This window comes from Lepidochelys kempii, chromosome 2 (assembly GCF_965140285.1).
Source record: "Lepidochelys kempii isolate rLepKem1 chromosome 2, rLepKem1.hap1, whole genome shotgun sequence".
Classification (NCBI taxonomy): domain Eukaryota; kingdom Metazoa; phylum Chordata; order Testudines; family Cheloniidae; genus Lepidochelys; species Lepidochelys kempii.
Genome location: NC_136381.1, coordinates 44,135,493 through 44,156,990, shown reverse-complemented (window position 1 = coordinate 44,156,990; position 21,498 = coordinate 44,135,493). Strand labels below are relative to the sequence as shown.

The following is a 21,498-nucleotide window of genomic DNA, read 5'->3' as shown; positions in this document are numbered from 1 at the left end:
CATTAGCCTTTATTTCTGGAACACTGAAGTCTTTGGCTAGGAGGTGCATCAAATGAGCACTGCAACCGTATGCTATTAGCTTGGGACTCTCTTCACTTTTCTACATTTCTTCTCATCTTGGATACATTTGCAGCATTGTCTGTGACCAAGCTGCATACTAGACATTTGAATTTTTTCCCCCAGTTTGTTATAGCTTTTCTTGTAATAATTCTGCTGTGTGTGAACATTTCCTGATGTCTCAATTGTTTCTGTAAGGAAGACATTCCCTTCTTCTGTTGTCACACAAGCACATACAACAAGGTCATTGTGGACATTGCTCCACCCATCAAGACTCAGGTTAACAATTCACCCTCTAGACCTTTTGCACACTGTTCAATTTCTCTTTCATACACTTTAGCCAGCAATTTGCTAGCAACATCTGTTCTGTTGGGTGGACTGTATCCTGGTCTTAGTGACTGAACCATGTTAATGAAGTGTGGGTTCTCAGTCATACAGAAAGGAGAGTTTGTTGTATAAATAAACCGGGCAATTTTCCCATCAATTACCTTTCTTTGTAATCTGCTAGTTCTTATCACAAATTTATCTGTAATTGTTTCTGGATGATGGAGATTTTTTTTTTCTTTTTGCTACGGGTGATATGCTGTGGTTATGTGACATACATGATGTGACTGAAACACTATCATTGTCAGATAACTCTGAAACTTTAGAAAATGATGGTGATCTTGAAGGTGGATAGTCTTCAGAATTCTGTATGTTGAGGGGTGGCTTCTAAACAAAATAAGTCAATGCAGTTATTTTATTATTACTATACTGCTTATTTAGTATTACTCATTGCATTCACTGACACTCAATACTACTTTAAAGGTGGAATTGTAAAAGGAAGATCTGCCTATTTCAGCTATTTATTTTTTAATCACAACTGCATCTAAAATGATAGTACCATAGAGTAACCACTTTATTTTTTGCTCAAACATGAGAATTCAAGTATAGTCTAGAAGGAAGACAGGCAGTCCTTAAGAAAGAAGTATGAAATAAAAAAGTTGACCAACCTGAAGATCCTGCTTGTTCAGACATGTTCCTTTCATCATCTTCAACGCAGCTTCTTCCTGAGAAGGAACACTTCTTGCATTTCTTTTTTGCACTATTTGCCTTTTGCACGCATGCTTGTCTTACCCACAGGTAGAGGAACTTCATTAAAATATCCCTAAACTGCGTCTTTTTTATGGCCTTCTGCTATTATAGGTTTTCCCTTCTAGTGAGATAATGGTATGGTAGATCTCAAATCAATGAAGGCTACACTCATAAAGACCTCAAGACTTCTGGAATATGCTGCTCAAACCGTTTCACTTTTGTTTCTACTGCCTGTCTCTCCCTTCTCACATTTATCTCCAGATCTATTCCAGCCCCAACAATCTTCTATTCATTGAACTTTTTGAAACTTTGCACTTTTAGAGAGAGGTAAGGGATTGACTTTGTGTACACAAATTTGCAGAGGGACAATACGGTTGAGGTTTGTTATTTCTCTCTTCTATATATTTAAAAACATTTTTGCTGTTAACAAGCGTGTTATCTCTGGAGACACAAATCTACAGTTTGAGAACTGCAAAACTAAACATCTCTGATGGTATCTTCTAGAGTGAGCACTGAGTCCCATTGGGTAGATGTATAGATTATTTAGGTTAACCTTCCCAGAAGCCCCTGGACCCCCATAAGATTGGGTCCCTAATCCATGAACTATTGGAACTCATTTACAAAACTTTTCTTAAACATTACTTGAATATATTGTCTCATATTATAGAACTAGAATTTATAATCCCTATTCCATGATGAGATATCTTTGAGTTATAATGTATCTTAATTAAAACTATCTTTAGATAAAAGAAAAGGAGAACTTGTGGCACCTTAGAAGTGAGCTGTAGCTCATGAAAGCTCATGCTCAAATAAATTTGTTAGTCTCTAAGGTGCCACAAGTACTCCTTTTCTTTTTGCGGATACAGACTAACATGGCTGCTACTCTGAAGCCTATCTTTAGATAGGTTTTTTCCCTCAAAAAAAGCATTTTATCAAAAAAAAAAATCTGATTTTTGATTTTTTTTTTTTTAAAAGTCATTGATTTTTATCCCCCTATTCTGCTGTCTATAATCTGGCATTCATTCTTGGACCCTATGGTAGGTTTTATGCAAAGATAGGATGGGAATAGTGGAGAAGGAGAGAGATATTCAGTTCCCAATTCCCCCTCCCTCCCTCCCCCCCGGTCATACTCTGCAGTGGTGGTGTAGCTTAAGGTACATGTGTACACGTGAACACTATGGATGTACAAGACTCTATACAACTACATAGGTTCTAGGCTGCAATTGCTTGACCCTCAACTCTTCCATTTCCACTGTTTCCCCATCACATTTGGCTATAATCAGGGCCCTACCAAATTCAGAGCAATGAAAAACTCATCACGGAGCGTGAAATCTGGTCTTTTGTGTGCTTTTAACCTATACTATACAGATATCACAGGGGAGACCAGCATTTCTCAAATGCGGGGGGGAGGGGGGAGGCTGACAAAAAGGGGGGGTCAGAAGGCTATGGGGGGGGTCTTGGTATTGCCATCCTTACTTCTGTACTGTAGGGGATTGCCAACTTTACTTCTGCGCTGCTGCTGGCAGGGTGCTGCCTTCAGAGCTGGGTGCCTGGCTAACAGCTGTCAGTCTCCCACCAGCAGCAGCGCAGAAGGGTAGTAGTACCACAACCCCGCCTACAATAATCTTGTGTCTTCTCCCCCCCCCCCCCCCCAATTCCTTTTTGGATCAGGACCCCAACAATTATAGCACTGTGAAATTTCACATTTAAAGTCCCATGACCGTGAAATTGACTAAAGTGGACCATGAATTTGGTAGGGCCCTACCTATAATCACTTCTGCATTGGTGATAAGTTGTCAAAATCCATAGCATTCATTTTTTTATTAGATGATGTTACACCATTTCTGTTGTAAAACAAGCACTTTTAAACTACACTTTATTTCCAAGATGGCATAAATAGATTTCAACTAATGCTTTAAAAAACAAACTAAAACTTCCTCTTATACTCTAACTAGGTACTGTATTGTGACCTCAGACTTTTGAAAAGATCAGTCAGATCCTTAAATCTGAATGGCGCCCCATTGAATATATTGATGGTTCTCCTTGCTAGGGTCTCTAGTATGTTCTTCAGACAGCTTTGTGAATGTTATGCATGTTAGAATACCTAGATAATTTCTATTTTAAATAATGTATGTGTCAGATTTTTTTTTTCAGTTCTAGAGGACTTTTATAAAGGATTTTACATATATTTTAAACTTTATAGAGTGGCGTTACTGAAGATGGATGGAATTGTATTACTTGTCCTAAAGGCTTAACTACAGAAGGAAAATGTAAATGCGCCATTAATGAAATTTTAGGTAAGAAATCTATACACAATATGAAATGCTGAGGATTTTAAACATCTGACTTTATCAAAACAGCATTGTATTACTAACAAATTAATAAAAAACAGCAAGCCATAGTTATCAAAGTATTGCTGTTTACAGTTCTAATGTGTGTTTAAAAAAAAATATTCATCTTGGTTTTTTAAACCCATGTACCCCAAAAAACCATAAACCCATAGCAGACAAAACTGTGTCCTCTAGCCATTATTCCTTTCATTTGAAAGTTGCAAATAAAACTAAAGACTGATTATTCTTATTGGACCCCTTCTGCCTACCCCGGGCAGGTAGCAGTTCTGACTGAAGTGGAAAAAATGCAATAATAACAGCAAGTTTATCAAAATGTACTAGTTAAAAACAAAGATAATGAGTTTACAGCCATGTAATACAGAAATTACTCATCCTGCGCAAGGAACAGCAGGATAGTCTGGATAAACAGACTACCCTGGATTAAGGATAGTTTGTCTCATGCTGCTTCTGAGACATGTGGTCCAGTGCTGCAGCCCTTAGTTATGTGAATGGTTTCTGACTTTAAAAATATGGGTTGCAGGATTGAGCCCGTAGCCGGTCAGTGTCCACCCCAAGAAGATTCACTGATGCATATGAAAGGACACAGTAAATACACTTCAGTGTTCATTTATGTCAAATACACATTTATGTTGTTCCTACAGCACTTCTTTATAGATAAAAAGGCAAGCGTAGAATTATCTTGATTGTTTTTTTTTTTTTTGTTTTTTTGTAGACCTGCTTGAAACATAAAAGGCTTTTGTCAACTTGGTGTATTTAAGATCTTACTCATTGCTGCAAAGTGGCACAGTTCTGAAAAACTCTTTTTAACAGGAATTATTGTAACTGAATCATATGTCTCCTATTTCAAACCCTTTTGGATGTAGAGAAACCTGATTATTATTATCTTGCATTGCTCCTATTTTCAGTGTAAGACACAATGTCATCCACACCTCATAGCTTGTTTTCTGGCTACGTACCAGGCTCAGGAACTTGCTGTAGAAATGTTTAGTATTGGTTATCCAAAACAGTTAGATTTTTTTAAACAGAAACCAGATGTCTTTGTACTAGGTTCATTCTTCTGATCACTAAGTCTTAAAAAGGTGGCCTTGAGGGTGGCTTTAAGATACACTAAACTGTCATTTAATGTTAAACTGTGTTCTTTTTCTAAGAACCAGAAAACAGTTTTAGCTGAAACATCTCCCTTTAAGCATCATGAGGGTTACAAAATACATTTCTTATCCCCCATAGCAAATAGTCTAAAAACTAAAAGTAAAAAATATGGAAAAACTTAAACAACCCCAAAGAACTTTGGGGGGAAAAAAAAATCTTGCATTTGCGATATGTTCACATGTGCATCATCTTTGCACAGCATCTGTAATTTAGTTTTTGAATACTATTAATCTGTAGTTTTCTTAGTTGCCTTAGAAAGCTTAAATTTTGATTTTTAAGCTTTCTATCTTGTCCCATAAAAATCGGTGATTAAATTACTGCTGTTCAAAGAGAATTACTTCCTACTCCAAAATTTTGCAATTTAATTACAAATATCCTGTTCTTTTGAATATAAATTCCTTCTTAACACAAGTGTAGAGAAACTTGTTTCATTTTTGCCCTTGGCTTATCATTAAAACTACTGGGGTGTGTGTGTGTGTGTTTACACAGGATACTTTTTGTCAGTTGTGGCCCAGGAGTTTTAGAAAATGCCAACTGATTTTGTATTAATTTCTGAAACAGATTTTTCTAGATATGTTCTTCTAAAGCATTATTTTTGTAAGCAGCTTTATAACCTATGCGGAATACTCTATAGCAGGGTCTCAAACTCCATTTACTTTAGGTCCAGTGCCAGTCCTCAAATCCTCCCAGCAAGCAAATAATGTCACTCATGCCGCCCAGAAACCCGTCTCCCCCCCCCAAAAAAAAAACAACAAACCTCTGCCCCCAACCTGCCTAAGGCTCTGGGAGGGAATTTGGGTGAGGGAGGAGGTCTGGGGTAGGGGATTGGGGTGCAGGCTCTGGGAGGGAGTTTGGGTGCAGAAGGGGTGAGAGTTTGGGCTCTGGGAGGGAGTTTGGGTGGGGGGGTCTGGGGTGCAGGCTCTGGGCTGGGGGTGAGGGTGCAGGCTCTGGGAGGGAGTTTGGGGGAGGGGTGGGTGGGAAAGGGATGGGGGTGCAGGCTCTGGGAGGGGATCTGGCAGTGCAGATCTGGGGCTCCGAGGTTGGGTGGGCCGGGGGGCCTCCATGCCCTGCTGCCCCCAGGCACTGCCCCTGCAGCTTCCCATTGGCTGTAGGGGTGCTGAGGGCGGGGGCAGCATGCGGAGGCACAGCGCTGCCCCACCCTGGGGCCACAGGGAGGGGCTGGCAGACATGTGGAGCGAGCAGGCAGACCCTGCTCAGCTCTGCTGCGCTGTTGGGGCCCCGGGCCATTTTAAATTACCGGGGGAGGAGTGCCTGGGGGCAGCAGGTGGGGCCAAGGGAGAGACCGGGCCCCAAAAACTGCTGGAGCCCTGTAGGTCACATTGGGGAGGTTTGTGGGCCGCAGATGGCCTGCAGGCCCTGAGTTTGAGACCCCTGCTCTATGGCATGTTGTTGCTCACATTTACATTTTTTTTCCCCCACTTAGTGGAAAGAGATGTTAATGGCAAGTTGTTGAATGAAGCATTGTGTAGACGCTGTGATGCAAATGAACCATCATTCTCTGCTTCAAATGTCTTAGGAGATAGGTAAGTATTCTTGCTTCTTCTAAATTTATGTATTCAGATCTGCTTTGTATAGATCCTGATGATGTGATTTAAATGGAACACTCCCCAGGAACAAACTATCTGTTGGATAAAATATGAATACTTCTGGTTAATTGGGGCATTCTCTCTTGCATATAGTATAGGTGTCCTTATTGTTTTGTGGCAATCTAAAGAGCAGTCAGACAAGATGTTTCAACTCATGTTCAAGTCAGCAGGAGTTGAGGTTGCTAAATATCTTGCAGGGCCAGTATCCTAAATTTGAAACTCCAGTCTTTCTTCTGACTTTTGGTAGAGTGGGAACAAACATGTTCTTATATTAATGTGTACTGCTTTATTTGTTGCTAATTGAATAATAGTGGAAATGAACTGGTAACGTTAACTTTTGTCCCGCTCCCATTGAAAACCATGGAAAGCTTCCCACTGACTTCATTGGAATGAGTCTCAGGCCTCTAGTAAACATTGTGCTATGAACACAGAAAGGAAAAAACAAAAAAAAGACTGTATACTTGAGCTAAAATGTGATCCGAGGACTTAATTTGAAGTTTTGAACATAAGAATAGCCATACTGGATTAGACCAATTGTCCATCTAGCCCAGTATCCTGTTTTCCAATAGTGACAAGTGCCAGATGCTTCAGAGGGAATGAAGAGAATAGGACAATTGTTGAGTGAGCCATTCTGTCATTTACTCTGAGCTTCTAGCCATCCCAGATTTAGGAACAAACAGGGCATGGGGTTGTGTCCCTGACCATCTTGGCTAATAACAATTGATGGACCTGCAGTGCTGTAGCCGCGTTGGTCCCAGGATATTAGAGACACATGGTGGGTGAGGTAATATCTTCGGTTGGCTCAACTTCTATTGGTGAGAGAGGAGCTTTCAAGCTTACACAGAGCTGAAGGAGAGCTCTGTGTAAGAATTCAAACTTACACATTCTCACCAATAGAAGTTGTTCTCTCTTCTAGGGTGAACAGCCCTAGTCTTTTTAATCTTTCCTCATATGCAATCTGTTCCATACCCCCACCCATTTTTGTTGCCCTTCTCTGTACCTTTTCCAATATATCTTTTTTTTGTGATGGGTGACCAAATCCACATGCAGTATTCAAGATGTGGGCGTACCAAGAATTTATATAATGGCATTATATTTTCTGTCTTCTTATCTATCCCTTTCCTAATGGTTTCTAACATTGTTAGCTTTTTTTTTTTTTTTGCCTGCCACTGCACACTGAGTGGATGTTTTCAGAGAACTATTTACAACTGCCTGCAAGATCTTTCTTGAGTGGTAACTGCTAATTTAGAGCCCATCCATTTTCTGTGTATAGTTAAGATTTTTTTTTCTAGTGTGCATTACCTGGCACTTATCAACACTGAATTTCTTGAGGCATTTTGTTGCCCAGTCACCCAGTTTTGTGAGACCCCTTTGAATTTCTTCATGATTGGCTTTGAACTAAACCACTTCTTCAGACTGTGGGTTGTGACCCAGTACTGGGTAACAGCATGTAAGGCACTGGCTCGCATTGCTCTGGTCAGTACTGCCAACGAGGACATTAAAAGTCCTGTTGGCGATGCTGCCCAGCTAAGGCAGGCTAGTGCCTGCCTTTTCCGATACCACGCTGCTGGCCACTTCCGGGGCGCAGTAGGTCTGGCTTCTAGGCAGAGGAGCCACGGGGCTTGGCCAATGGGAGCTGTGGGGGGCGACAAAGCCGCTTGCGCACCTCCGCCTAGGAGCAGGGCCGGCTCTAGGTACCAGCAAAACAAGCAGGTGCTAGGGGCAGCACATGTCTAGGGGTGGCATTCTGGGGCCGGCCATGCCGCCCCTAGAAATGTGCCTCCGCCCACTCCCCTGAGTGCGCCGCTGCCGTTTCGCGCCACAAGCCTGGGAGGGAGAAGTCGAGCAGCGGTGCGCTCGGGGGAGGTGGCGTTGGTGGAGCGGAGGTGAGCTGGGAGGGAGCGGTTCCTCTACCACCCCCCCATTACTTCCTGTGCTCCCCCCCCCCGCTCACCTCCACTCCGCCCGCTCCCCTGAACGCGCTGCCTCTTCCTCGCCTGAGAGGGAGGGGGGAGAAGCGGAGCAGCGGCGTGTTCAGGGGAGTAGGCAGGGCAGGGGGTTGCCAGGTGGGGAGCCGCAGGAAGCAAGAGGGTGAGAAATGCAGCACGCCTGGGGAAGGAGGCGGGGCTGGGGATTTGGGGAAGGGCATGAGAAGGGGCGGAGTTGGGGGGGACACGAAAAAATGGGGGCGGACAAGAATTTTTTTGCTTGGGGCGGCAAAAATCCTAGAGCCAGCTCTGCCTAGGAGCCAGACCTGTTGCTGGCAAGAAGAAAAGGTGGTAGGCTATATGTCACAACTTCATTTGTAAATGAGGCGGATGTCTAGTGCAGGTACTCCGTATGGAAGGCATCCAGTGATCAGATAAATGGCCTGGTAAAGGTGCTGGATAAAGGAATAGAATGGGGGAAGGGGAACTCCTATTATTAGTATGGCAGGGAGCTAACGCACACCCGCCCCTGCCCCCCCACAAGGGGGGGTGGATGGTAAGGTCCAAGCCATGGGTTGGCTGGGGACCTGGATGGAAAATGAAGAGGGGCTGGTGGAAGCCCTGGGTAATGATTTGAAGAAGCATGAATTTGCCTGCACTGTACACTTTATCTGCCAGGTAGTCCAAGACATCTATATAATAAGTTGTAGCCTGATTAAAATCCATATCAAGTGTCTCCTGTCCTTCTTTCGGTATACCCAGATAACTCTGTGTTTACCCCTTTTTCCAGATCATTTGTGAATGTTAAACAGCACTGGTCCCAATACAGATCCCTGCTCTTTTCCATTATGAAATCTGACCATTTATTGCTACCCTTTGTTTCCTACTTTAACCAGTTACTGATCCATGAGAGCGCCTTCTCTCTTATCCCATGTCTGCTTACTTTGCTTAAGAGCCTTTGGTGAGGAACCTGGTCAAAGGCTTTCTGAAAGTCCAAGTACGCTATATGCACTGGATCACTCTTGTCCATATGCTTGTTGACCCCCTGAAAGAACTCTAGTAGATTAGTGAGGAATGATTTCCCTTTACAAAAGCTGTGCTGATTCTTCCCCAACATCATGTTGATCTCTTGTGGTTCTTGCTACACATTACACTCTCCGTAACTGAACAAACTTGTTCTAATCTAAAGTTTGAAGAGAATACCTTGCTTAACATTATAAAGTCTTAGGGTTAACCTTCTTTTAAGTGATTTCTTCATGTTTATATATTCGTGTGTGATTTATAGGTGTATAAGATGTGAACAAACATTCATCAATATAAGCAAGTCTTGTGACTGTTCGGAGCCAAATATTTTGGTAAGTGAAACAAACAGCTTATATCAAAGTGTAAAGGAAAAAAGTTATGTTGTAAAGTGTCTTACGCATATATATTTTTAACTGGAATTTTCTTAATTTTATCTTTTCAGACAGGAGGGTTATGCTTTAGTAACAGCAGAAATTTCCCCTCAAAGCCAGTTGCAACTGTACGTTATGGACAGCTAGTAAGTGTTTTTGTTCTTAACGTTATCAAGCTTCATGTTATATATTCTGATTAGTTTTTTTATGCTGAAATGTTTTAAAATAAAAAACATTTTGTTATCCAATTTAATTTTAATGGAACATTTTCTCATGCCTGCTATTTGTTTTTCATCTACTTACGTATCTTGCAAAGTCACTTTTTAATTCTCTATGGTCTACCCCAATCTGCTGCACATACAGTCGTCTCTCAGTAAGATGGTTTATGTGAGGAAGTATTTATCTATGGTCAGTTGATTTAATTAGGGCCTGAAAATCTAGAGGTCAGGGTAATAGTCCTGATTCTGGGAATAACTTGCTGTGTGACCTTGGACAAGTCATCTCAATTTTCGATGGCTCCATTTCTCTGTGTTTAAAAAAAAACAAAAAAAACCCCACCACCCTCACACTTGCTTACCTTTTGAAAAGTACTTTGAGATCCTGAGATATAAAGCACTATATAAATGAAAGATAGTTATCCAGAATTACTCAATAGTGAGTGTCAGAGAGGGACTTCCTGGCTGACTTTTAGCACCCCTTAACTTACAGAGGAAGAAAAGATCTTAAGTTTTAGTGATTGTTATAATGACCAACAAAAACCACTTTGGCTGGTGCTGGTTGGACGTCAGCCCACTGATGAGAGAGTGCTAGAGACAACAGGTCTATGCAGACTCGATAACAAAACAAGTCTGAGTAAAACTGCATTGGGTGTTTGATCTCTCTCCAGTAGCCTTTAAAAGTGTATGTTTGTGTGAACGCAAAATGGGTTTCAGCCTGAAGCGAACATAAGAATAGCCATACTGGGTCAGACCAATGGTCCATCAAGGCCAGTATCCTGTCTTCCGACAGTGGTCAGTACCAGTATTTCAGAGGGCAATTGTCGAGTAATCCATCCTTTCATCCATTCCCAGCTCCTAGCCATCACTGGTTTAGAGACACTGGTTTAGAGACCATGGAGTTTTATCCTGACTATCTTAGCTAATAGCCGTTGATGGACCTGTCCTCCATGAACTTATCTAATTCTTTTTTTGAACCCAAGTTATACTTTTGGCCTTCACAACATCCTCTGGCAAAGAGTTCCACAAGATTGACTGTGCATTGTGTGCAGTACTTCCTTATGTTTGTTATGTTAATTCTTGTGTTATGTGAAGGGGTAAATAACACTTCCCTATTCACTTTCTCCACACCAGTCATGATTTTATAGACCTCTTGTTGTATCCCTCCCCCCTTTAGTAGTCTATTTTTTAAGCTGAACAGTCCCAATTTTTTTAAACTCTCCTCATGTAGATGCTGTTCCATATCCCTAATTTTGTTGCCCTTCTCTGTACCTTTTCCAATTCTAATACATCTCTTTTTGAGATGGGGGACCAGATATGCACACAGTATTAAAGGTATGAATGGACCATGGATTTATATTTTTCTATCCCTTCCTTAATGGTTGCTAATATTGTTAGTTTTTTGGACTGCCACTGCACACTGAGCAGGTGTTTTCAGAGAACTATTCACAATGAATCCAAGATCTCTTGCTAATTTAGACCCCATCACTTTGTATGTACGGTTGAGATGTTTTCCAATATACATCATTTTGCATTTATCAACATAAACATTTCATTGCCATGTTGTTGCCGCCCAGTCGCCCAGTTTTGTGAGATCCCTTTATAATTCTTTGCAGTCAACTTTGGACTTAACTGTCTTTGAGTAATTTTGTATGGTCTTCAAGCTTTGCCTACCCCCTTTTTTCAGATAATTTATGAATATCCTGAACAGTATTTGTCCCAGTACAGATCTTTGGGGGACCCTGCTATTTACCTATTGCCACTGTTAAAACAAACCATTTATTTGTATCCTTGTTTTAATCAGATCCATGAGAGGACCTTCTCTCATCTCATGATTGCTTACTTTGCTTAAGAGCCGTTGGTGAGGAACCTTGTCAAAGGCTTTCTGAAAGTCCAAATACACTATATCTGCTGGATCACTCATGTCCATAGAATTATTTGAGGGTGTCAGCAAGTATAACAGATTGGTGAGGTATAATTTCCCTTCATTGACATTGACACATTGACTCTACCCCAAAAAGGGTACATCTCATCCTAGCTCTCCTTTTAAGGTTTTGTAGGCTGGTTATCAACATCACCATGTAGACCAGGGCAGAATTGGTTCAAGGCATCTGCAAGATTGATTATCGCATCATGAGGATAAAGTCTGTCACTTTTTACCCTTTCTGTGGCCCTGCACCCAATATGTAGCTTCTGCCTGTGGGAAGATGTGAGCTAATTCATGTACAATTACACTAAACAGCTGATAGCCACTCCACCCCCAAACTGTTGAGGGTTAGCCCAGTTTACTTTAGGTTGGGGGAAGATATATATGATAAGATCTATTTGCAAGATTATTGCAAATGCCATTAGAACTATGCAAGTTAAATACTGTATTGCTCAGTGGGAAGCAGTCTTCAAAAAAGCTATTATTAGTGTCAGGTTGCATTCAAGATTGAAACGGGTTGCTGCCTGTGTTGAAACTGTACCAACTTTCTGTGTAATATGGTAAAAATGTGTCAGCTGTGGATTCATACTAATAGTTGAAGGTATATTTTAAAATCACTTCAAGTAATCACCACACTAACCTTTTCATTCTGTGGGTCTGGCCTGGTAATTCAAGGGGATAAGAAGTGTGTGCCAAAGTTCAGGACTTGGCCACCTAGGTGCTGCAAACACAAACTGAGGTAGCATGTTTAACTTTCATTTTCTCCAGCTCCCCCTTATCCCTACTGAACTCACGTGATATCCTTGCTAGATTCTTCTGTTGACGGAAGGTTGCTACAACACAGGTGTTCCAAAGGAGTGATGCAGTAAAATGGTAGTTTGGGTTATAAGAAGAGCTTGGAGACACCATCTGGGGAACACTTATTCTCACTTGTCCAGAAATCAGTAAAATAAAACTATAATTAAAAAGAAAGGACCAGGCTTCAAAACTGTGTTCACTTTCTTCTCTTATAAACCACAGCGATTATGTAATTCAGTTGCCTTCTTTCTACATCAGTCTTTATCCTTTTCTAGATTGTGTACGCTGAGATAGATGAATTCTTGTCTAAATTATGGACTGTGGGCAAATGTAAGCATTTAAGCCTCTATCCTTCCCTGAATCCACAGTGGATCTCCCACTGATATAAGTTGAAAGTTTTGCACAAAGATCCAGAGTAGAATATACTTTCCTGTAGTAACTAAAAATTTAGTTACCACTATTTGTTCAGGTTTCAGAGTAGCAGCCGTGTTAGTCTGTCTTTGCAAAAAGAAAAGGAGTACTTGTGGCACCTTAAAGAGTCACCAATTTATTTGAGCATAAGCTTTCATGAGCTACAGCTTATGCTTATGCTCAAATAAATCGGTTAGTCTCTAAGGTGCCACAAGTACTCCTTTTCTTTTTACTATTTGTTCAGTACTTTTATTTAGCATCATTCAGTGAGAAAATTTAAGACTAACATTATCCTATCTTCCTGTCCCTATTTGTTTCTCTCCATCTTCTGTCTTTGTGCATCTCCTCTGTCCTTTCATGTAGTAATGTGTAATTCTCCTTTCCATGTGCTTAACTCCTGACTAGAGCTGAATGAATAATTTATTGTTTTTGTTTAGCAGTTTAACTGAAACTGAAAATTTTATTTGTTGAACAAAATGTTTAGAATGTTGATTCAAAACAAAATATCAAACCAAAAATGTTGATTCAAAATGAAACATCAAAATGGTTCATTGACATTTCTGAAATTGTTCTCAGCTTTTCACCTGAAACTAGTGTCGAATTCAACCTGATTTCACAAACAGTTTTGATACCCCAAAAGTTACATTTTTAGCAAATTTGATTTGCTAAAAAAAATTAAATTGCCTATGTATTCTCCTAACCCTTCCTCAGTCCATCGGCAACTGTGTAGTTAATGTTTACTTAATTCTCATCATTGGTCTTTAGCATTAAGGCTTCAGTAAAATAAACGAGCAGAGGGGGAGTTCATACCTCTCAATGCTGTTTTTTTCAGGCTGTCTGCAGGCTCAATGACAGCTCTATATTTTATTTACACTCAGTTCATGCTGGAAGATTTTCTTGCAACCATGAGGGTAGAAACTTAAACATAAAAAATATAAAATGAAAAGCTAGAGTGTGAAAACGGAATGAGTCATGAAAGCCACATAAATATATCAGGGTGACCACATATTGACTGATATAAATGTTATCAAGGTAAACTTCAGGGATTATCAGTCGCTAGTCAGCTTGTCAAAAGGTGCTGTGAAATCTACAGATATTCTATAAATTGCTATAGGATTACCAACATTATAAGCATATTAAAAACTGAAAATGTGGAGATAGCCTAAGTATATATAAGAATAAATGTGTACTGTAATAATTGTAATATTTATATTAAAATCTTGAATTTTTTTTTCAATTTAAATGAGGCTCCTGCAGAATTTCTAAGCCACCAGTGCGCCACAGAAACCAGAGACCTTCCAAAGAGTTTATAGCCAATTTGCTGCAGAGCTCATGGGGAACCTTGGACTTCTAATAACCTACTAAACAGTAGACCAAGAAGACAACTAGCTGACGAGGTCTAGAAGGTCAAAGGACACTTACTATGTCCATCATCAGTCTAGAAGTGTGACTAAAGGGAAATGAGCACAAATAAGATTTGAAGTTTTCTGCAAAAATGCTGGATATGCACACACAGATGTGGTTAATGATGGAAGAAAAATCTTTTCCGTGCATGATAATATATGGTTCCTCAAAATGCCAAAGCAAGTGAATGTATATTATTGGTGGAAACCTGCTCAAATTTTAGCTGTTTGAAAAAGCAGCAGTAGGATCCAGACTTGAAATTAAGGACTGCTGCCACTTGGTTGACTTAGATTTTCCATAGATTAAAGCAGCGGTGTCAATAGAGAGGTTTTGGAACAAATTGATAGATTAAATAGTTAGAAGTCAACAGGACCAGATAGTATTGACCCAAGACTTCTGAAGGAACTCAAACACGACATTGCAAAACTACTAACTGTGGTATGTAACCTATCCTTTAAATCAGCTTCTGTACCAGTTGATTGGAGGATAGCTAATGTGAAGCCATTTTTTAAAAAAAGGCTCTAGAGGTGATCCTGGCAATTACAAGCCAATAAGCCTAACTTCAGTACCAGGAAAATTGGTTGAAACTATAGTAAAAACCAGAATTATTAGACACATAGATGCACACAATTTGTTGGGGGAAGAGTCAGTGTGGCTTTTGAAATCATGCCTCACCAATCTATTAGAATTCTTTGAGGGGGTCAACAAACATGTGGACAATGTGATCCAGTTAATATAGTGTATTTGGACTTTCAGAAAGCTTTTGACAAACTTTTCACCAAAGGCTCTTAAACAAAGTAAGCGGACCTTAGATAAGAGGGAAGTTTCTCTCATATATCAGTAACTGATTAAAAGACAGGTGTGATGGCATAACTCACCACTGTGATGCCTCCTTCTGGGTTCTCGGGGATTAGCACTGCCCCCTCTCCTGGTCATGTCTCTCCCACTGTCACCTCTGTTCCTGGACTCGCGTCGCTCCCAGGACCACAGCGTCCTCTTCAGTGTCACTGCCTTCTGGCTGTGCCACACTGTTTCTTCCCCACCCCCAGGGGGACCTGCAGTCTACTGTCCAGCCACTTCCTTCAGTGGCAGACTGCAGTCCACAGACTAGCCACTTACCATGTGGCTCCAGCACCCTCTTTTCCCTTGCATCAGGGTCTCAGTCTGTAGATCCCTGCAGCCTGCCAGGAACTGCCTTTAGCTCTCTGGGTCTCTGCCTGCAGCACTGCTCTCTCCAGGGTACTTGCTGCCCTCCACCTGCAAGTTAGCCAGTCCTTCTCAAGCTCCAGGAAGTGACTGAAACTGCTGTGTTCTTCAGCCGTTCTGAGGCCTTGGCTACACTTGCGAGTTACAGCACAATAAAGGAGCCCCGGGCACGCTAGCTCACTACCCGTCCACACTGGCAAGGTACGTAGAGCGCTCTGACTCCATGGCTACAGCGCTGCTGGTACTCCACCTTGGCAAGTGGAATAAGTTTGCTGCGCCCCCATGGAGCACTGCAGCGCCAGTGTGGATGCCCTGGTCCTATAGTGCACTCTGATCGGCCTCTAGAAGTGTCCCACACTGCCTGTGCTAGCCACTCTGGTCATCACTTTGAACTCTACTGCCCTGCCCTCAGGTGACCAACCGTCAGACCCGCCCTTTAAATTCTCTGAGAATTTTGAAAAATCCTTTCCTGTTTGCTCAGCCAGGCGTGGAGTGCGATCAGCAAATCTTTCCAGGTGACCATGGTTCCACACGCCAGGCGAGCCCTGGTATGGAGCAGTGGCGAGCTGCTGGACCTCATCAGTGTTTGGGGGGAGGAAGCTGTCCAGTCCCAGCTGCGCTCCAGCTGTAGGAATTATGATATCTTTGGGCAGATATCAAGGGACATGATGGAAAGGGGCCATGACTGGGACGCACTGCAGTGCAGGATTAAAGTGAAGGAGCTGCGGAACGCCTACCACAAAGCCCACGAGTCAAACCACCGCTCCGGTGCTGCCCCTGCAACCTGCCATTTCTACAAAGAGCTGGATGCAATACTTGGGGGCAACCCCACCTCCACTCCAGGGACCACCATGGACACTTCAGAGCCCAGTGCAACAAGGCAGGAGGAGGAAGAGGAGGAGCAAAGCTAGAGCGAGGGTGCTGAGGTGGAGGAAGACACCCCGGAATCCCTAGATGCATGCAGCCAGGAGCTGTTCTCAAGCCAGGAGGAAAGTAGGTAGTCACAGTGGCCGGTGCTTGTGGGAGGACAAACACCAGAGGAGGTTCCCGGTAAGCGGCTTTTATTTTGGGAAGGAAGTTAATCAGTGCGGGCTCTTGGGGCGAGGAGGGTTAGGGCTGCATGCATGCCTAGATGCAGAATAGGGCATTGATGCGCTCTCTCACATTGCGGTAATCGGCCTCAGTGATCTCTTCAAAGGTCTCATCGAGACCTTGGGCAATGCGCTTGCACAGGTTTCTTGGGAGAGCCACAGTGGTCCTTGTCCCAATCAGGCTAACTTGTCCACACCACTGTGCCATGAGGGGCGGGGGGACCATTGCTGCACACAAGCAAGCTGCATATGGGCCAGGGCGGGAGCGTCTTCTACTGCAATGCCCTCCCTTGCTTCCCAGGTCACCCTCAGCAGCGAGATATCTTCCAGGACAAACTCCTGTGGGAAATGTGGGGACAGCGTTCAGTATAGGGGCCCCCTGCCGCTGTCGGCTCTCCCCAAGGCATAGAAACCCAGAGGACAGTACAGCTGTTAAACAGTCAGTCACACTTGACCCTGTGCTTACTCATCATTTTGAGGCTTCTGTGGGTTATGTGCACTCGCTTTGGGATGGGCAAATTATGCTATTGTGTAGACTGTGTTTGCGCTTAAGTACAGGGGAATCATTGCTCTGTCTGATGTGAACAATGCTGCCTCTGTTAAGTGTTGCATTTTGCCTTTACAGATGCAACCTTGAGATCTCAGTCGTCTGTGTTATCACCGGCCGAAAGACTCCAAAGAATCAGAAAGAGGCCATGTAGAAGCAAGGAAGACATATTGCATGAAGTAATGCAGCATTCAAGTAATGAAAATCAAAAAGTGCAGGAGTGGCGGGAGAGTGAAAGGAGGGTCCACCAGCAGAATGCGGATCGCCAGCACCAAAGTACGGAGCGGCTGCTAAGCATCATGGAGCGCCAAGCGGACTCGATAGCAATGCAGGCACTCATAGCAATGCAGTGGAGCACTACCGCACCCGCCCCTTTTTTCCCCCTCCCCCCCGCAGCCCTTGTCCCAAAACTCTTCCCATGTGCCACCATGTCACCTCCAACCCACTTGCCCCAACATCTGGGTTCTTACCGCCACCAGTTGCCTCCAACAACTGTAGCTTCACCACCCAGCCCTGAAAACAATGACCCTTACCCGCTGCACTCAACCCCCATCACCATGCAGTATAGCCATTCTGAAGTGCAGCACTCATTGCACAGCACTCCAGACAGGAACTATGCAAATCTGTGATTGTACCGTTCCCCACCCCCTTGCCCTTCTGTTTCCCAAGCAGTTGTGTGTCTTTTCAATAAATGGATTTTTTTGGCTTTGAAAACATTCTTTATTATTGCATAAAGTGAAAGATACCTTATCCCAGGAAAGAAACAGGCACTGCAAGTCAGCGTAGCAAACACAGGTTCCTACTAACATTGGAACCACTGCAATTCACCCCCATGCAGGGCCCCAGACATTACTGGTGGCTTTCAGCCTCAGATTGTTCCCTCAAGGCATCCCTAATCCTTGCAGCCCCACACTGGGCCCCTCTAATAGCCCTGTACTCTGGCTGTTCAAATTCAGCCTCCAGGTGTTGAACCTCCGAGTTCTACTGCTCGAGTTCCATGCCTGAGTAAATTTTTCACCCTTCCCTTCACAAATGTTATGGAGGGTACAGCACACGGATATAACAGCAGGGATGCTGTCATCGGCCAGGTCCAGCTTCCCATACAGAGAGCGCCAGCGGCCCTTTAAATGGCCACAAGTGCACTCCACAGTCATTCTGCACCAGCTCAGCCTGTTGAATGGCTCCTTGCTGCTGTCAAGGCTCCCTGTGTAGGGTTTTATGAGCCATGGCAATAAAAGGTAAGCAGGGTCTTCAAGGATCACAGTGGGCATTTTGACTTCCCCTATGGTGATCTTCAGGTCTGGGGAAAAAAGTCCTGGCTTGCAGCTTCCTGAACAGGCCAGTGTTCCGAAAGATGCGTGCATCATGCACCTTTCTGGGCCAGCCTGCATTAATGTCAATGAAATGCCCACAGTGATCCACAAGCACCTGGAGAGCTGTTGATTAATACCCCTTCCAATTAATGTACTCTGAGGTTAGGTGGGCTGGTGCCAGAATTGGAATATGCATGCCATCTATCACCCCTCAGCGGTTGGGGAAACCTATTTGTGCAAAGGCAGCCACAATGTCATGCACGTTACCCAGAGTCATGGTTCCTCTGAGCAGGATGCTATTAATGGCCCTGCAAACTTGCATCAACACGATTCCAGCTGTTGGCTTCCCCACTCCAAACTGGTTAGTGACTGATCAATAGCTCTCTGGAGTTGCCAGCTTCCAGATTGCAATAGTTGCCCACATCTCCACCATCAGGGCGGCTCTCAGTCTCGCGTCCTTGTGCCATAGGGTGGGGGCGAGCTCCTCACACAGTCCCATGAAAGTGGCTTTTCTCATCCGAAAGTTCTGCAGCCACTGCTTCTCATCCCAGACTTGCATGACGATGTGATCCCACCACTCAGTGCTTGTTTCCCGAGCCCAAAAGCGGCGTTCCATGGTGGTGAGCATGTCCGTGAATGCCACAAGCAAACTCGTGTCATATGCGTTACTCAAGTTGATATCGTCAGAGCCCTCACTATCACTTTGGATCGACTGCCAAATGTGACGTGCTGGCAAGACTCGTCAGCATACTCCTCAGCAGTTTGGGCTCCATTCCCGCAAACCGAAAGAAGACAGAGCGTGCAGTACAAAAAATGTTGAAAGATGGTGCCAAATGTGGACGAAAGCAAAGGGAATCCTGCGATGCAAACTGGTGCATCACGGGGCGTTGGGACTTCAAACCTTCCTGTGTACTTGGGCCAGCCCAGGAAGAACTGAGGCTGGGGTCCCTGACAATGAAATCCATTTTAAATCTGGTACTTTTCCATTTAGAAGGAGGGATGGGGACTCAGAGAGATGAAAAGATTCCCAGCTTGTGCTAAAGCTATAAAAGGGGGTGGAGCAGGACAAAGGGTGGCCAATCATGAGAAAACCCCTAGTTACCACCTGAGATGGCTGCTTTTTAACTAACAAGGACTGTACCAGGGGAAAGGATTGGGCCCAGATTAGGAAGGAGTCTAGTCTGTGAAAGAAGTTTATTGGAACATCTGAGGGTAAGATTACCTGTAATCAGTTTCTTAATGTATTAGGCTTAGACTTACATGTTTTTGCTTTATTTTGCTTGGTAACTTACTTTGTTCCGTCTGTTATTACTTGAAACCACTTAAATCCTACTTTTGATACTTAATAAAATCACTTTTGTTTATTAGTAAACCCAGAGTAAGTGATTAATCCCCAGGGGAGCAAACAGCTGTGCATATCTCTATCAGTGTTATAGAAGGTGGACAATTCATTAATTTACTCTATAAAGGCTTTATACAGAGTAAAATGGATGTATCTGGGGTTTGGATCCCATTGGGAGCTGGGTGCTGGAGTCAGGTAACCTGCAGAGCTGTTTTCACTTAAAGCCTGCAGCTTTGGGGGCATGGCCCGGACTCTGGGTCTGTGTTGGTCAACAAGACAGGGTTCTGGAAGTCCCCAAGTGGCAGGGAAAACAGGCTCAGAGGTGATTTCAGCACATCAGATGACAGTCCCCAGGGGATCTCTGTGACTAAACCCATCACACCCAGCTCTCGGGTATCCCTTTTTTATCCCGCCTTCTCCAAAGGGGGTAGAGTCTTTTTATATGGCCCTCTTCATGGCACCGGAAACAAGCCCTTTGCCTCCCCTTGGCCATGGGCCTCCCATTGTCCTTCCTTTGCTCAGCCCCTTCAACTAAGAGGGCACTCCCTCCTTAGGGGTCCCTGTTGCCCACAGGTCCAACATACTCATTTCCTTCCTGTTCTCCTCACAAGAGGGAATCTCTTGGGCTCTCACCCCTTCCCAGTCTCTGGGAGAGGCTTCTATCTCCCACCCCAGTAGGGGCACTCTCTCTTCCAGTGTCCATGTTTCCCACAGGCATAACATTCACTTGGCCCAGCCACTGGGCCCCTGATCCTGGTGCTTGGCTTCCTCCCTTGCTCTCCGCAGCCTCTGTGGACCCTCCCAGCAACTTGAATAGGTACCGCTGCTGTTCTGCTAGTCGGGTCTTATAGGCCTGCAGGTACTCCGATGCCTCCCATTGTCTCTGTTGGGTTGTGAGCACCTGCAGTAACAGGGCCTGAAGCCACCTTTGCTGCTTGTTGGCCTCTTTTCACGGGGCATCGACTTTGGAGTCAGTCTGAGAAGGCACAAGAACCCTTTGCAAAGAAGGCCTCTGCATACCACCACTCCATTGTCTCCATCTTCTGTGTGCCTCAGTCTCTCAACTCTGAGGCAAGCAATCGTTCCCACAGTTGTCTATCCTCCCCTTATATCGGGGTGACTGTGTGCCCGCATTCTCCAGCACGTGTGATGGGGCATGCCTGACCAGTGCAGCACCACCTGCTAGCTAACTGGGGAATTAGTGCTGCACCTTCTTCTGGTGGTGTCTTGTCTTCTGTCACCTCTGTTCCTGGACCTACATCACTCCCAGGATTGCAGCGTCCTCTTCAGTGACACTGCCCTCTGGCAGTCCACGCTGTTCCCCCCCCTTCCCAGGGGACCTACAGTCTACTGTCCGGCCACTCCCTTCAGTAGCAAACTGCAGTCCACGGTCTAGCCGCTTCCCACATGGCACCAGCACCCTCTTTGCCTTTGCATCAGGGCCTCAGTTTGCAGATCCCTTCCGCCTGCCAGGAGCTGCCCTTAGCTCTCTGGGTTTCTGCCTGCAGCACTGCGCTGTGCAGGGTGCTTGCTGTCCTCGACCTGAAAGGCAGCCTGTCCTCATCCCTTCTCAAGCTCTAGGAAGTGACTGAAACTCCTCTGTTCTGCAGCCCTTCTTATATGTGCCAGCCGAGCCCTTATTGGCTGCTCCTATAAGCCCTTCTGAGACTGGCTGCCTCCTGCA

At 44.0% G+C, this 21,498-nt stretch overlaps 1 protein-coding gene across 2 annotated transcripts in view; it reads left to right on the top strand.

Annotated features, from left to right (window-relative positions):
• The window catches only part of TMEM67 (transmembrane protein 67), a 61,446-nt gene that overhangs the window by 6,517 nt on the left and 33,431 nt on the right, over positions 1-21,498 (top strand). For both annotated transcript variants that reach the window (XM_073330575.1, XM_073330576.2), the window contains exons 3-6: positions 3,335-3,428; positions 6,076-6,175; positions 9,452-9,521; positions 9,632-9,706. In XM_073330575.1, the coding sequence (XP_073186676.1) occupies positions 3,335-3,428; positions 6,076-6,175; positions 9,452-9,521; positions 9,632-9,706 (339 nt within the window). The remainder of the gene's footprint in view (positions 1-3,334; positions 3,429-6,075; positions 6,176-9,451; positions 9,522-9,631; positions 9,707-21,498) is intronic.